This window comes from Alexandromys fortis, unplaced genomic scaffold, assembly GCF_014885135.2.
Source record: "Alexandromys fortis isolate MF-2015 unplaced genomic scaffold, M_Fortis_MF-2015_v1.1 scaffold_254, whole genome shotgun sequence".
Classification (NCBI taxonomy): domain Eukaryota; kingdom Metazoa; phylum Chordata; class Mammalia; order Rodentia; family Cricetidae; genus Alexandromys; species Alexandromys fortis.
The window spans coordinates 608,951-626,021 of record NW_026068130.1 but is presented as its reverse complement, the minus strand read 5'-3'; the positions used below and the strand labels follow the sequence as shown (position 1 = coordinate 626,021).

At 45.2% G+C, this 17,071-nt stretch overlaps 1 protein-coding gene across 2 annotated transcripts in view; it reads left to right on the top strand.

Moving 5' to 3' along the window:
* The window catches only part of Farp2 (FERM, ARH/RhoGEF and pleckstrin domain protein 2), a 110,120-nt gene that overhangs the window by 66,187 nt on the left and 26,862 nt on the right, over positions 1–17,071 (top strand). For both annotated transcript variants that reach the window (XM_050125941.1, XM_050125942.1), the window contains 4 exons: positions 2,794–2,957; positions 3,440–3,508; positions 4,705–4,762; positions 6,894–7,152. In XM_050125941.1, the coding sequence (XP_049981898.1) occupies positions 2,794–2,957; positions 3,440–3,508; positions 4,705–4,762; positions 6,894–7,152 (550 nt within the window). The remainder of the gene's footprint in view (positions 1–2,793; positions 2,958–3,439; positions 3,509–4,704; positions 4,763–6,893; positions 7,153–17,071) is intronic.

Below are 17,071 nucleotides of genomic sequence, written 5' to 3'. Positions count from 1 at the left end.
TAAATATTTAAAAAAAAAAGAAATAAAATTGAGGAAACACATGTGTAATGTCAGAGACAGGAAGATCAGAAGTTCAGGGTCATCCCTGGCTACTTAAGGAATTGGAGCCCAGCCTGGGCTAGAAACCCTGTCTCTAAAAACCCTACTTTATAAATCAGTTCAGGATCAGGTATTTAATAATTTAAAGTTGGGACTTGGGATTAGAGTCAAAATGGGGATGAGTGCCGAGCATGCCCACATTGCCCCTCTGAGGAACTTATCAGTTCCTACCTTGAAGGTTTCCAGTTTATTTTTGGCCTAGGAAGACATGTTGAGAGTAATTTGAGCCTATCAGCAATGTACAGTGAGGACTTCTGCTAGACAGAGCTAAGGGGCCTCCCCTGTCTTCCCAGGTGCTTTTAATGATCTTGGGGGCCAGAGAGATGGATCAGCAGTTAAGAGCACTCACTGCACTTGCAGAGGACCAGGCACAGTTCCCAGCAACCACATCGGGCCTCAATACTGTCTGTAGTTCCAGATTGAGGGGGTCCAACCATTTTTCTGACCTCCACAGGCATGTCCACACATGATCCACACACATGGTCCACAGGCATACAAGCAGGTACATAACACAGACACATTAAATAAATAATCCCCAAAACTTGACCCCTTACTTGATCTGGTTGAATAATCCTTGATTATCAAGAAATAATAAGAACTCCTTTTAATCCAGGTGGTGGTGGCACATGTCTTTAATCCCAGCACTCAGGAGGCAGAGGCAGGTGGATCTCTGTGAGTTCGAGGCCAGCCTGGTCTACAAGAGTTAGTTCCAGGACAGGCACCAAAGCTACAGAGAAACCTTGTCTTGAAAAAAAAAAAAAAGAAAACAAAAACAAAGGAACTCCTTTTAATCCCAACACTCAGGAGATGGGAAAGGAGAATTATAAAGTTTGAGACCAGCCTGGTTTATATAGCAAGATCTAGTCTAGAAACACCCTCCCCCCTTTCCCCCCCAGAGATTTCAATCAATAACAGCTGGCAAGCTAATAACCACAATTCATCGAATGATTAGAAATAGAAAAGGGAACTGTGTTATGTGATCATTGGTAAAATTCAATACTTCAAGTAGTTAAGTTTTCAAATGTATCTTCTTTGTCCAAAGGAAGTTAGAAAACAGTAGGTTGCATGGCTGAAGCTTGAGATGCAACCTGGATGGGGTTCAGGGTGTTTCCTGTCCCAGCAGCATCTGGGCCCTTGAACCAGTCAGAAGGGTGTCTCTGTCTAAACCTCTGAGAAACACATGGGGCTTTTGTCCATGTTCATGTGCAGTATGGGCCAGCACTGGTTTCAGTGGAGACTTGGAGCATGTGTCTGTGTGTCTGCATGTGTCTTTGTGTTTGTTTGGCAGTTTGGTTGTTTTCTTGTTATTTGGTTTGGTTTGGGGTTTTATGAGACAGTGTGCCCCAGACTCCTAAGTGCTTTGGTTATATCCCCATGCCACAGACCCAGTCAAAAGAAAGGGGTTCCGCTGTTTATTATTTAAATAGTACTCTGCTCTCCATGGATAAAAAGATGCAAACCAAAGGTTTCCCTTTTCTCTGAGTAAAATGTGTTTAGAGTTATTCTGGAAAGGTAGAATAGAAATACTGCTGTGTTGTGGAATATTGCTTTAACTGTAAAAGTTAAAGTTAAAAGGTTGTTCCTGCCGCATTTGTCTAATTATGTACAGGTGTGTTGCTTTTGTTTATGCTGCATTTGTATAATCATGTAAAGATGTGTTGCTGTTTCACTTTGCCTGCCAGAGGCACCTGATTAGTCTAATAAAAAGCTGATCAGCCAGTAGCTAGGCAATAGAGGGATAGACAGGGCAGGCAGGCAGAGAGAATAAATAAGAGGAAAGCAGAGAACAAGAAAGAGAATGAAGGAGAAAGAGATGCCCAAGGCTAGTCAGGCAGCCACCAGCCAGACACAGAGTAGGACATACGGAATGAAAGAAGGTAAAAAAGCCCCAAGGCAAAACGTAGATGAGAGAAACAGGCTAATTTAAGTTATAAGAGCTAGTGGGACAATCATAAGATAAGGCTGTACAGTCATAACTAATAATAAATCTCTGTGCCGTGATTTGGGAGCTAGTTGGTAACCCAAAAGAAAGCTTGCTACACTGCTCAGTTTACAAAAGTAACTATTGGAATGGCATGTTTTAAAGTTACATTTAAATACCTAAACACCTAGGGTTTTTTGGGTTTTGTTTGTTTGGTTTTCTTGAGAAAGTTGCATTTAAATTCCTAAACACATAGATTTTTTTTCTTTTTCTTTTTCTTTCTTATTTTGAGGGAGGTTCAAGATAGAGTTTCTCTGTGTAAACAGCTCTGACTGTTCTGGAACTTGCTTTGAGACTAGGCTGACCTTAAACTCACAGAGATCTGCCTAACTCTGCCTCCCAAGTGCTGGGACTAAAGGTGTGCACCACCACCACCCAGCCACCTAGTTTCTAAGACTAAGTAGAAGGATCGAAATATTAACAGTTGTATAAAGTGATTTGGTAAATATATCATAAGATTAAAGATGTATGCGGTCTAAGAGCTCAGAATTTCATTTCTAGGTACCTAAAGAAATCAAAGAGTCAGACAGCAATGGTTTCTTCATGTTGATATATGTGAGCCTTAAAACTGTGACTTGTAGTTATCAAAGGCATGTGCCACCATGCCTGGCTCTAATTTTAAATTTTGAAACTACCTGTGATAGGATCTGCTTTCTGTTCTCCAGAACTTTATTGTTGTGTTTGCTTCTTGAACCTTTGTATGTTATTTTTAGGGACCCTACCAGGACACATTAGAATTCTTGTTGGGTAGCAGAGATGAATGTAAGAACTTCTGGAAGATATGTGTGGAGTACCATACCTTTTTTAGGCTTTCTGACCAGCCTAAACCAAAGGCAAAAGCTGTCTTCTTCAGCCGGGGCTCCTCCTTCAGATACAGGTAGGGCTAACCTCAGCTGTAGGTATAGCTGACTGTTGGGGAGAGGGAGGTGTCATAGGCTGGGCAGATAATTGCATCTAGGAGTAGTTTTGTGAAGGACAATACATAGAGAAAAATCAAATATTAAAAGTATGAGAAAATAGGAGCCACGTGGTAGTGGCACACGCCTTTAATCCCAGCACTCTGGAGGCAGAGGCAGGTGGATCTCTGTGAGGTCAAGGCCAACCTGGGCTACAGAGTGAGTTCCAGGACAGGCTCCAAAGCTACACAGAGAAACCCTGTTGCAAAACAAAACAAAACAAAAAGTATGAGAGAATAGGCTTAAAAACTGCCTAGAAAATTGTCTATGCTTATTATAGAGTGTAATTTTGAGTTATTTATACATGTGTCTGGGAGAGGATGGACAGTCTTACTTCTGCTCTTAACTGTAAAGGTCATACTGTGAATTACTGTTTTGTTTTTAACTGAGCCTTTATTTGTAGTGGAAGAACTCAGAAACAACTAGTAGATTATGTCAAAGACGGTGGGATGAAGAGAATTCCATATGAAAGGTAAACTGTGGTGTTTATCATATAAAGTCTATGTCTTTAAATTTGCTATTTTAAAATATTTTATGTGTGTGGGTGTTTTGCTTGCTGTCATGTCTGTGCATCACATGCCTCCAGGCTTTCAGAGGCCAGAAGAGGGTGCCAGACCCCCTGGGGCTAGAATTGTAGATGGTTGCAAGATGCCAGGTGGATGGTTGGACTTGAACTCATGTCCTCTGGAAAAGTAGCCAGTGCTCTTAACCACTGAGCCTTCTCTCTAGCCCTTTCTCTCCTTTAAGAAATAGGGTCTCGCTGTGTAGCCTGGGCTGGCCTGGAACTCACAGAAATACTACTGATTATGTTTTCCTGAGTGCTAGGATTAGAGGCAAGTGCCACCATGTTCAGTTATTTTAAATATTTACTTGGATAAATGGCATTTTAAAGGTATAAACATGTATTTAAATGCAGGTTTTTTGATTTTGTTTTTGCTTTTTATTCTTTTTAAAGAATTTAATAAGGTTTGTAATGTCTTCATGGAGATAATTGCATTCATACTTAGTATGAAGTATAGTTTGTAAACTGCATAGCTCATTTTGTTTATGACTTTTCCCCGTGGTGTCTTAGTTCCTTCTCCTGTCACTGTGATAAACACTGGACAGGAGTAAGGGAGGGAGGAGGGGCTTGTTCTGGTTCTCAGTTCCAGGTGGCAGTCGGTCATAGTGGAGAGATGGAAGCAGCAGGCTCAAAGCACTTGGTGCCAGTGCTGCCACAGCCAGGAGGAGGATGCGGGATGGCTTTGCTCAGTTCACTCCTCTCCCAGCGAGGAAGGCCGTTCACAGTGGGAAGTTAACATTATCAGCATAATTCTCAAGGCATACCCCAGAGCTAACTGACCTCAGAGGCTTGTCCCCCTAAGTGATCCCAGATCCTGTCATGTTGGCAGCTAACACTAACCTTGATAGTATGGTAAGCAACCTCAAAACTCCTGTGGAAAGTTTTCATAAGTATGCATATATAATTTTGTCCCCTTTGAGTTTCTTTTTTAGTTTTACTTACTCCTTTTATTCTGCCAGTTTCTAGCTTGCCACCCTGTCTTGGTCATGTTCTTATGTGAGCTTTCTTCACGGATACAATACAGACATGCGATCTAGAAACACACGGTGAGAAGGATAATGAGGAGATGGGGGTGTGAGCCTCACAGCATAGTCTCTGTTTTGCAGATGGCACAGTAAGACTCGGACGTCCGTTCATGCTCTGACTGTCGATCTGCCTAAACAGGTCAGTCTTTGGTTGAAACCATAGCAGTATTAACTGCGAGGGTATGCTCTTCTAGACAGTCATCTTCAGTGTTGTAAGAAGGCTCACGTGACTTAATGCACACTCTGACTTCAGAGTGAGTCCCGGGTGATGAGACAGCCGTGAGCTCTGCCCTGCGAATCATAGCCCTGAGCAGTCTGCTAGGAAACCTAAACCAGTGCCAGCTGTGCGGGTGACTTCCTAAATATACAGTAGACTCTCCGGGTGGTGGGCTTCTGTAAGAAGATGGAGCACAGAGACATCCCTGCCGCTGACACTCAACAGCTTTTCATCTGTGTGTGTGGTCTGATTACAGCCGTATTAAAGCAGAGATACACAGAGATGTGCAGGTTCCTCCTGGAAGAACACTTGGCAGGGATGTCACCAATGAGACATCAGCCGCTCCATGGCTCTATGCTGAGCCATATGCCACTAATCTGTGTTCCGGGTCTCCCTCAGAACAAGTCTTTTATCACTTTTATATCAACTCCCACACTCACGCATGATTGTATGACCAGTCCTGCTTTCGGGTACCATTATTTATTTCCTTGTGCTACTGTGATTTCATGCTTGTAGTTCATTCTGAGCAATAGTTGCCCATTTTTATTGAGAGTCTATCATTTATTCTGAGCACAGGTTCCGAGAGCTTCTTTTGAACCCTATAGCTTAATGTTTAGAGTCCCCATCTTTTAATTAAATTTTAGGTGTTAAATATCTAAAAATTACATTTAAGCTTTCGTTAGATTATTTTAAAAACCACAGAAAATAAAGAAATGTGGTTGAATGATTAATAAAAGGCAATATGGCAGGCACGATGAATGACATGTATAATTTCAGCACTGAAGCAGGAGGCTATGAGTTCAAAGCCAGCCTAGGCTACATAGAATACACTGCCGCAAACAACACAAAACTAAACTAAAAGCAGGCACTATGGTAGCCACTGGAAATAGATTCCTTTTAAACTATGACCAGCTGTGTTTTTCTACAAGGCTGGTTATGGGCCTCCTGGGACAGCACTTGCTTGCTTCTCTTGCTACCGTGTGTAGATACCTAATGATATTGCTTATGGACATACTGCTCTGGAAATACAGTTCTGTGACAGGGTTTCTTTGTGTAGCTCTGGTTGTCTTAGAACTCTCTCTGTAGACCAGGCTGGTCTCAAACTCAGAGATTCATCTGCCTCTGCCTCCTGAGGGCTGGGATTAAAGGTGTGTGCCACCACCGCCCAGCTAAGGGTTTTTTCAAGGCATGACTGTATCTTAGTAATGCACACACAAGAGTGATGCTTAACAAGTAGAGAAGTGGGGCATCCTTGCATGTCACATCATGAGTGGGTTGTGGCCAGGGCACCTAGAGTAGAGAGGACCATGGTGTGCTTCCTTCCCTTCCCTAGCCTGCTGCAAACCTCTCCTGACTCATACTTAGAGACACCGTAGCATTTTCAGAATGTCCAGGGCTCTTACACTTGATGCTGGCAGGTGGCGTCCTAGTCAGTGATTCTCAGCTCCCATCTCACCAGTGGGCTGACACTTGTATCTCCTCCTAGGTGATACTGAATCTCTAACACTCGAGCCCAGGACTGTCACTGTGTCCTTGTCATCTGATGTCAGCAGCACAGTGGAAGGCACTTTTAGCTGAACAGAGATGTGAACACCCAATTGTATCTGCCTATAAATGTAGGAGAACTAGGGTTGCCACAAAACCTCGTCTGCCTGTCACCTAGTTTGCTGTGATGCTTCTCTTCTTCACTGTGACATTTCATGCCGCAACAGTGGGGGGCAGAATTAAAGGGAGTTTATAAGCATCTGGCCTTAGGTCAGTTTGCAGTAGTGTGCATTTCTAAGCCAGGCATGGCACACATCTATACCCAGTACCTGGGAGACAGATTGACACGAGTCTGAGACTAGCCAAGACTACGGTGAGACTTTCTCTAAACAAAATGCAAATCCTCACTTGGTGAAGGGGCAGATCTGCTCCGTTTCCCTTTTTAAGAAAACTGTAAGGATGTATAGATGTTGGAAGTTGACCCAATTGACTTTACAATTTGCAATAGCATTTTTTTAATTTTATTTGTGCCTTTTTTTTCTTTTCTTCTCTTAATTTTGATCCCCAGAGCATCTCATTCACCGATGGCCTGAGAGCTTCTGCCTCCCTGTCTTCAGCAAATGCCTCCTTTTATGCACTCCCTGCTTCCTCTCTGTCCCCTTCTGGTATGCTCAGTGTGAAGGACAGCAGCAGCTCCCTTTTGGATCCCCAGGCTCCCTCCGTCAAGAGCACAGCAGCAGAGAGGAACAGCAGAACATCATCATCCGAAGGCCCCAGCACGCAGTCGGCCCATCTGCCTGGACCCCCTGTGCTCCAGCCTGGTCCAGGTGCCGGGTTTTGTGGTGTTGTGAACAGCCATGGTTCTGCCTGTCCCAGAGGACAGAGTCTCAGTGCTTTAGACCTAAACAAAGGGAGGGCCAGTAGGGGACTGAAAGCTCTTGGCAGAAAGGACAGTAGTGAGGATGAGTTTTCTGCAGGCTCCTTCTTGCCCAGCGGGGAGTCCCAGGGTGGCCTCAGAGGGCCCCCTGTTTTCACATTGACAAACGCACAGCTGCAGGTGTCTGAAGAGTTCATCGACGATGACCCAGCAGACATCTCCTTCTTTGCTGGAGGCTCCGAGGCCTTTTCTTTCCGGTACGGTTCTTTAGTCCTTCAGGAGTCGCTGTTACCCGTCCAGTCCGCTGGGTCCCCTGCCTTGTGTGGTCTGGATTCCTTCCAGCACCCAGCGTCGGCCCAGTCCAGCCCAGATAGATACTCCACTGAGGCAGTGGACATGAGTGTAGAAGATGATTTTGAATTTGGGGAAGGAAGTGACTTCAATGGCAATGTCCATCCCTCAGACACCTCAGAGCTGTTTGAGGTGAAGGCACAGGCTAGCCTGATGCAGAGCCTGTTGAGTCCTTCCGAAACTAGCTCACTTAGGAACAACCAGTCTGATAACAGCTCCCTCAACAACATACCACTGCATGGTGGGCTCTCTCTGCACACATCCAGCTCAGCCAATCAGTCTGAGGCCAGCTCCATGGTCAACTTCCCAGCCTACTCAGTGCGCTCCGAGTCCAGCTCAGCCTTCCAGTTCTCTGACATTATAGACCAGCTAGAGCAGCTCAGCTACCCACCCACAACCGCTGAAGACTCGAGCAGCACAGACACAGACTCATGGGACTCGGAGGCTGAGGCGCCCCTGGACATGAGCCTCTTCTTCAGCAACCCTTTTACACAGACTGGTGGGGAGAGAGTCCCTTTCAGTTTTCAGCCCAATTTAAAGACTTCCACTCCAGGAAAGCAGATAGATCAAAACCCGTCTTGACCCTCAGGTCTCCTTATAAAGAGACCCCTCCCCCTGGGCACAGTTAGAAATCAGAATCCTTTGCCTCAGACATAGAAGGTGAATGAGTTCATGCTAGATAGTCAGGGGTTGTTTCTAATTACAGGTAGATTATTTGGTTTTGAATGTCAAGGAGCTAAAACTTTGATTTGAAGTGATGTTAAACTTACACGTGACTCTAAATTAGAGGAGCGTTTTCAGCCATTCCCTGTAGTGACTGAGGAATTGGCCTCTGCAGCATTGGCGTTTTTGACACCTGCTTTGAATTCAAGTAAAAACTGGTGCTATACATTTTTAATATTATGCGGTTCAGGTTCTGTTCGTCTGTAATAGATTGTGTGTCATGCCCCTTGGTGCTGCTTTTAAAATGACCCATGCTTCCCACGACCAGTTAGCATGTAGGTTTTGTTTAGTTTGTGCAGCCAGCGCTGTGTATAAAATCTCTGCAGGATGCCTTGAACGCATTCTAACCCCGGAGGGACAATGGAGACTATAGCCTTCTGGATGCAGAGGTGGTCCTGGGACTTCACTGGTGCCACCAGCCATGCTGTGTTTAGAGCAGGCTTGCAGAGGTACTGGTCTAAAAGCCCCTGTGAAAGTGTGAGCTGCTTTGATTCCCTCTGTTCATCTTAAGTACAGGTGCAGTAGGCGCTGTGGTTGTGGCCGAGCAGAGCCAGATCCACAAGTGAGCTTTGAAGGTCATAACATGAGCTAGTGCAGGAGAGTCATTTCTTTTAGTGACATAGCCAGTTGTTTGTTTAAAATGATTAGAACATAAAAAATGCCTCAGGATGTACTAGAATTTGAATCCTCTCTCTAGGAGTGATGTTGGGTTGCATGAGTCTGTATTATACATCGCTAGCTATTTCCAGTAGATATTGTTGCAGACATGGCCCTTCCCCAAAGCAGCAAGGGCCCAGTGAGCATGTGCTGAGGTAGACCTGATTGGTGTTATGTGGAGGACTCCCTGTTCCAAAGTACTCTGAAGGACAGAACTGATGTTCATGGTACAGACAGGATAAGCCACTGACATGAGAGCCAGGATCTCATAAGTGCTGACCCTAATCTGTCCTGGCCAGACTCGGTTATGTGTGCCTGGTCCACAGGCCCGCAGGTGACTAGGAGTTATCGTGCATTTGGTTGGTTTGGTGGTGGTCCTTTGTGATCTTATATAGCAGTGCAATACACATTGCAAGTTTCATTTTCTTCTCAAAATGTCCTGTGGAAATCATTTTTTCTGGTGTGAATCCAGGTCCTTGAACATGCTAGGTAAGTGTCTCATCACTGAGATCCACCTCCAGCCTCCTCTGGGAACTTTAACCATCCATTCAGGTTCTGTGCTAGGATGGAATAACAGTGCTAGCCTTTGAGGCACTGTGGGCATCTGTCTTTTCTTATTGTATTGTTCAGATTATAGCAAGGTGGTTGTGGCTAAATGTATCCTTTTTTTTTTTTCTTTTGGTTTCTGTGACAAGGTTTTACTGTGTAGCCCAGGCTGACCTAGAACTCATGTAGCCCAAGCTAGCCTTGAACTCATAGCAATATATTTGTCTCAACCTCACAAATGCTGGGAACATAAACTCTGCCCAGCCATAATTTTCATTTTTGTAATTCCCTTAGACTTGTAAGCTGCAGTCTCTTCTGTTGGTCCAGTCAATCAGTGCTTGCTGTGTGTTTAGTTATTGTTTATTCTGTCCCCTTTTTTCGTAGAGGTGGGGTGCTGCTTAGAGCAGAAGTGCTTCAGAAGCTGGTCTTCTCCCAGTGTTTCATTCCCAGAGTAAGCCTTGGATTTGTGTTTGGGGAAGAACTAGTATGTATCATCTTTAAACTGTTCTTGAACCTTAGTATTCGCATGGTTGCTGAAGACAACCCTGCTCCCTCATTGCCACTTACCCAGTGCACTCATTAATGCTGTGAAGCAGCCAGGTTGTCATTCGTGATTTTTGGCTGGCTGATTGGTCTTATTTTCTGAGACCCTGTATCCAAGGCTATCTAGCCAAAGATATCTTGGCCCTCTACCTCCACATCTAGAACACTGGGATTACAAGCGTACCTGCTATCACACATCCAGTTTGTGAGGTGCTGAGGGTTGAACTCAACACTCATTTGTTTTCTAAGCAAGCCCACCCTCATAGCAGGTCAAGTATAGGAGAGGTAGAGCTGACTCTACTACCAGGCTTGGGTGACTACTTCATGGTAAAGCTAGTGCTGATGGAAAGGGTCGTTCCCTTCAGACAGGCAAGGACCTCCTCCTCTAAGTCAGTTTTCCACACTCTTCCCTTAGAGAGTCACAGTGAAGTCTGTTGTCACCATCATCTGTTAGGCCCCCTATAAAGTGAATTTTGTTGGTTTTTTTTTTATTTCTACTAATGGAACCTCACTTTCTGTAGATAATTCCTTCATGGGGGATGTTTTCAAAATATTCAAAACCAAAAGAAGTATAATAAACCTTGTCTCCCCTTTCAGTCCCCGCCCGCATCAGCATTGCTGGTATCTGGCACACCTACTCTGTCTCTTTTCTTCTAGTTTGTCTACAGTGTTGGGTGTTGAACCTGGGCTCTTTGCAGTTCTGCCTACCACCAGCTCTATCCAGTCTGCTGTTACCGCTTATGCTGAGGCACGCTCTTGTTTAGCTGCCCGGGCAGGCCTTGGGCTTGTGATCTTCTTGCTGTAGTCTCCTCGGTGTTGGGATTATAGGTGTTTACTGCCGTCCTTTGCCTTTTCCAATTGGGACTGTAGCATTTTAAAGAAGCTTATTATATCTTTAGAATTCTGAAAGTATTTCTAAAACACAAGGTACACTCTACATGAGCCTACACACTCATTATCGTATAAAATGATAGTTCCCTGCTATAACCCAATGCTGAGAATGTACTTAAATTACCCAGTGATCTTCAGCATGCTTGGGCATGGCGCACACCTGCAATCCTAGCATTTTGGAAGTGGAGGAAAGAGGCTCTTGAGTTAAGGCCAGCCTGGGCTACATGGTGAGATCCTGTCTCAAAAAGTGACAAGACAGTTAGTGTTTGACTGTTCAAGCCAGGAGACAGACATGGCCTGCTTTCTATGTCTGCTTGTTATGTTTCAGTCATCCCCTATTTTTAGGGTGTGCCCTATAGGGAAAGCCAGATGAGTGATGCTGCCTCTGGTCCCAAAGCCTGGACTGGTACCCAGGAGGCCAGCCAGGTATGATACCAGTTTCTGTAGCCCCACATGACATGACCTCCAGTGGACAAGGAGCAAGGCAGCTTTGGTACGAGCCTGGCGTCCCAGTACTCTATGGGTGGCACTAGTACAGGGTCACTTTTTGGCATAATGTGGAGAAATTTTAAACAAGTTTCTTTTAATGGAGTGTTGCTACTTCCTCAGCTGTGCCTTCTTCTGAGTTCCTGTTCACACTGGCCTGACCTCCCCTCCTAGAGCCCAGGGCACCATAGCTGTCACAGATCTCCTCTCCTCGCTGCTCTTGAGCTACGGTGCCGCTCTCACCTTGGGAGAAGCTGCAGTTTGGCCGGAAGCCACTCAGCCCAGAATGCGCACTGAGCCTTTCTTTGGTTTGCCTGCCTGTGTCATCAGTGGCTGCAATGTGGGGGTGTGGCCCATGTAACCAGTGGCTGGGAAGGATGCGGAGACTGAGGGAGGTGAGTTCATAGCCTTGAGCAGCATGTCCTGGTCTGGAACAGCTCCTCAGAGTGAGTTTTCCAGTGAGTATGTCCAGAACTTCTTAAAGGGCATAGGTTCCTGTCAAGGCTGTCCTCGTGACCTTTAGGATGGGTAGAAAGGAAACCCAGGTAGAAAGCTGTCACAGCCAGTGTGTCCGTGCAGAAAGGTAACAGTGGTCAGGTCTGTCTGTGTAAATAATAGTAACCAGTCTGTCAGTGTTTATAGGGAACAAGGCTGTGGCTGTCCCCTGCAGTACAAGGCCACCATCAAGCAGTATCTTTTCTAACCATTAAGTCCACCTCTAACAATGTACTCTGCTTTAGATACATTTTTATTAGTTACCAAGTCTATTTTTATATTTAACATCCCAAAGTCTCAGTATTTTATATAAGCCACGTGAATATTTGAAGACTAACAATACTTACATGGCAGCGAGACTATTCATACTAGAGATGGGTAGGGTTCTGCACTGCATAGGCTTCTGATCCATTAGGTACGGCCATGTGCCTTTTTACACAGCAGAGGCGTTATGTCTGGCATTAGATTAGAATGCCCTGTCTTCATTAGCACTTGTGTTTTATTTAGTGCAAATGACCAAGGGATGGGCACTAGCACATCCAGGAATGTAACATGAAAACTATTGACATGCCCAGTGATTCCATCCTTTCCGATGGCTTTCGTGCACAGGTATATGTTCATTTTTTCATGTAATCTCCCCTGTTCTGCCTGAGTAATGATTGTATTGTGTCACCCTCACTGTGGTTATGACAACACAGCAATGTGCACACACATGTTCTTAACTCTTAATGTGTTCATGTGCCAGTTGATGCTGATAGTTCCTGTAGATCTTCACAGTACACTCATTCCCTCCAGTTCCTAGAACAGCAGAAAGTTCATTACTGGAACAGTTACTTCATTATCAGTGTAGTATTCAGTGGTTAATGTTTGTTCTCAAGTCCATGGCTTTGCATCTGCCATGGTCTCACTTTGGCTCTTGTCGCAGGGCTACTTATGCAAAAGACACCGCTGCAGATGGCAGGTGTTACCTCCTTCCTTGAAGTCGCCAACGCCAGTGTCCACTAGTGCACAAAGCTCTGTCTTCTGGGTGAAAGCGTATACATTGATTCTTCTAGAAAATGGAGAGAAGTGGAGCTGGGGTTTCTTTATGCATTCGAACTTGTTGATGCTTTAAAGAGACATTTCGATTGTCTGGTTTGTGGTACTTATCAAATCTGTTTTCTATTGAAATCACCATTTATAAATTTGCAGATATGTACTGACAATTTTTAATTGTTTATTCAATAAAATGAGGAAATATTTCCTACGAATTTTTAAATGGGCTTTTTAGCTTTCTTTCCCTCTATTTAAGAGTTTTGATTTATATAGGTTGCAGATTATTTCACATATTAAATTAATCCTTGAAACAAGCATGTATTTATGCAAACCTTCACTGGTGTTTCTTTCATGGGCTCCTGAGCACCAAACAGGCTGCGTGGTGCTTGCATAGATTGCATTGCTGTGGCTGTGGGTAGTGATATCTGTATTGAAGGCCAGCCAGCGGTTGGGTGTAGCATCTTGCTTCCTCTGTCTTAGCATTCTTTCAATACCTTTCTGTTGTTGTCTGATATGGTTAACATGGCCAGTGTGGCAGAGGAGATGGAGGAGCCTGTGCAGTGTGCTTAGACCACGTGCCACACTTGAAGGCGCAAGCCTCAACCTGCCACCTTCAGTGTCGAGCACACTGCGCAGGAAGTGCTGCTGACCCCGACAGCTGAGCACTAGGACATCTTTTCAGTGTGCTCCCACAGGGACGAGACCTGTCCCGGAGTGCAGTGCTTACTCCCTAGAGCTCAGTGGTCTCAAGCAGGTTTTTCTCCAGCTACAGACTTGAACTTCCCATTCATCTAACAGGTTTTCTGCTTTCTGCTAAGAGGTCCATACTTTTCTGGCCCCTTGCATCCTTGGGGGGCTCAGGGACCTTGTTGCCACCTTCTGGGCAGCAGTGGCCAGAAACACTTTGACTCTTTGAGGTGTTGGGAGTACAGAGTCACAGGTCCAGGCACCAGTGATTAGGCCCCCAGAGTCCAGCCTCTGTCTCTCTCCACAGAACAGAGCCTGGGCAACAGCACTTATGGGAGACAGTCCGTGGTGGCAGTCACCTCTTACAGAAAAGAGACTAGTCTCAGGAACTCAGGTCTCCTGTCGCACAGGCCTACTCCCTGCCGACACCTTGACTGTCCAGCACCTGCTGCACATGAATGAAGTGATGACCTAGTGTGTGGGTTTCTAGGGAGAAAACTGACATAAATGAGCTGCTGTGTTCTGGCTCGGGGCTTTGTGTACCACCAGCGCCCCATCAGATGGAGATGGTAAAGCCAGCGAGGTCCTTACTTTTGTTTGATTGATTTGTTTTGGTTTGGTTTGGTTTGGTTTTTTGAGACAGGGTTTCTCTGTAGTTTTGGAGTCTGTCCCAAAACTAGCTCATGTAGACCAGGCTGGCTGTGAACTCACAGAGATCTGCCTGCCTCTGCCTCCCGAGTGCTGGGATTAAAGGCGTGCACCACCACTGCCTGGCAAACTCTGCCACTTCTGATGAGACTTACTCAGTAGACTCACTATATTTGACTTGTCACAGGCTCTAAAGGTTTTAGGCAAAAGTATGTTTTTGGATCTGGAGGGGTTTGTTTTCTGTTTTAGACCTGATCATACCTGTTAGGTAAATGCTCTGCCAGTAAGCTATACCCTTCCCCCACCCAAGAATCGTTCCACTAAAATGAAACTAGCAAAGTCTATGTGCAGGAGTAAACCACATAACCTGGCAGTGCTGTGCCTCTTCTCCCCTTCCCCTCCTCCTCCCTCCCCTCTGTAATTAAATAACTTAAGTTGGTGTTCTGTGCAGTGTTAAGCCCCAACAAGCATGAAATTGCCTGACATGAGCTACAGGAGAGTCCGCCTCAGGCTCGGCTCTCACTGCTGTCCCCTGGGTGCATTTGCCAGGACGTTCTACCAGGTCACGTTGGGGAACTCTGACTTTGTTGGCCACGGGATTACCAGTTTTTTGTTGGAATTCACTTACTTGCTCAAGTAATGAGTCTCACTGACGTCACGCAAGTGTGCGTGTATTTTGTCCGTGGCAGTCTGTCCAGTTCTAGTAATAAAACCCCCTTCTTCCCAGGTGGAGCACGCCTTCAGCCCACTGTCTGTTGCTTCAGTCTGATTTCTTGACAGCCTGAAGGAAGATCCAGCTACCTCGATGGTTTCTGCAGCTTTATTGTTTTCTCTTGTGACATTCTCGTGAACAAAGTTGAGAGCCACACACCATCATGGTCACAGCGCTAATACAGGATAGGTAGACACTGGAGCTGTTTCAGGTTGATCCTGGCAGTTGGTGGTGGCTTCCACGTCCTCGTAGGGGGTCTGGCACACCTGCCACTGGGATAGTGAGCACCCTGGTGTGGTTCTGAAAAGGCTGCTGGGGGCAGTACTGGAGCGGCAAAGGGCTGTTGGCTCTGGGCTGCAGGCCTGGTGGGGCTGACTCATAAAGCCATAGTGACCATTGGGAAGAAAGTCCTTGTCTTCCTTATCTCCTCATCAAGGTAGGGAGGCACTGTTAATGATTCCGCCACCTTCTGCTTGTTTTCAACCAGATTCTGATTGTAAAAGTGGATCATGACACTCGCCTGGTAGCAAAGCCAGAAACAGTGTTTGTGAACTCATCAAATGCCCATTTACCTTTTTGCATCATGCAGTCAGTTGGGGTGGGCGGGGGGTTCTTCCTTTCTGAAACTGACAGTCTACCATTCAAGCCATAGTTTCTCTCCCTTGTGCTTCTTAGACTCAAATTAACCTTCAACTTGACCTTAAGTTTTGCTGACTAGGATCCGATGCTGTGCTGTGAGGCAAATATGTTCAAGACTGTTAAAGAGTTCTTAAAAAGAACTTAAAGGTATGAAATAAAAGTAACATTTTCTTTTCTCTCTAAATGTGAAGTCCTTTTTCATCATCTTCCATCTCTAGTTAGATGAACAAAAGCAATTGTCTTGAAGGAAAAGTGAAGGTAAGCACAAAAGAATTTAAATAACATTTCAAAATTCATCAGATGTACTTTGAGAAGTCTAAGGAGATAAACCACCTGCCAGAAAGGCTGACTGCTGACAGTTTGAAGTAAGTGTTAAGTGCCCTGTGACGGCAAGTTTGTACCTCTGAGAGAATGTTCAATGACACCCCCACCTCCAGCCTGGTGCAGCAGCGTCTCCCAGTGGACCGTGGGATCTGTCCCCACAGAAATGTGGAGTTCAGAGCTGCTGTTAACTGAAGAATCCCTTCTCTGCAGCTAAAGTTGGTCCTTCACACGACAGCAGGAGGGTTGAGTGTTCTCTGAGTGTGGGCATATACGTCAAGAGCTGGGGATGAGTGAGTTTTTTAACGGATTCCATGGCTCAGCACAATACTGATTTACTCTCGCTACTGCCGATGAGAGGAACTTCGGTGTTTCTACCATAAAACATTACATAGCACATAAAACTATACTTAAGACAACTTCAGCCATGCATTCTTTTTACACCTGTAATTCCAATACTCTGGAAGTAGAAGCAAGAAGATCAGGGAGTTTGGAGGGCAGCCTGAGCTACTTGTGGAGGCTATCTATAAAACAAAAGTATGTCTCAGTAATGGGAGGGCTTTCAATGGAAGAACTGTTAGGCCAATTGTCTTTCACGCCAGGGAACACTGAGTGGCAGAACCTGAATGGCACTGACTTCATGCTGTCTTTGTCACTTCCAGAAAGCATCCTGGCTAGCCACCCTTCAACATGCATACATGCACGTGCGTGCACACGCGCTCACACACACACACACACACACACACACACACACACACACACACACACGCTGTGTACAATGGTGGCGCCAGCTGAAAGTGCTGCCAGGACAGACACCACTGTGCTGACGGAGCTCAGAAGACACACCACACTCACGTTTAGACAAACTTTATGTTTATTGCCAGTTACTTGAGAAAACATTTCCTCATAGTTTTTGGTAGAGTAGTGGCAGTGGTGGAGTGTGTGGGTGTGTGTTTGCTGGGGGTCAAATTGAGGACCTTGCAAGTGCTGGAGAAGTATTCTACTAAGTCCCAGACCCAGATTATTTAACACCTGATGGTCTTTATTTGTATAATTTCAAGAATAATTTAGAAATTTTTCTCTCACAAGTTTAACTGTAAAAATAAATTCAGGGCACCTTGTGGACTATTCACTA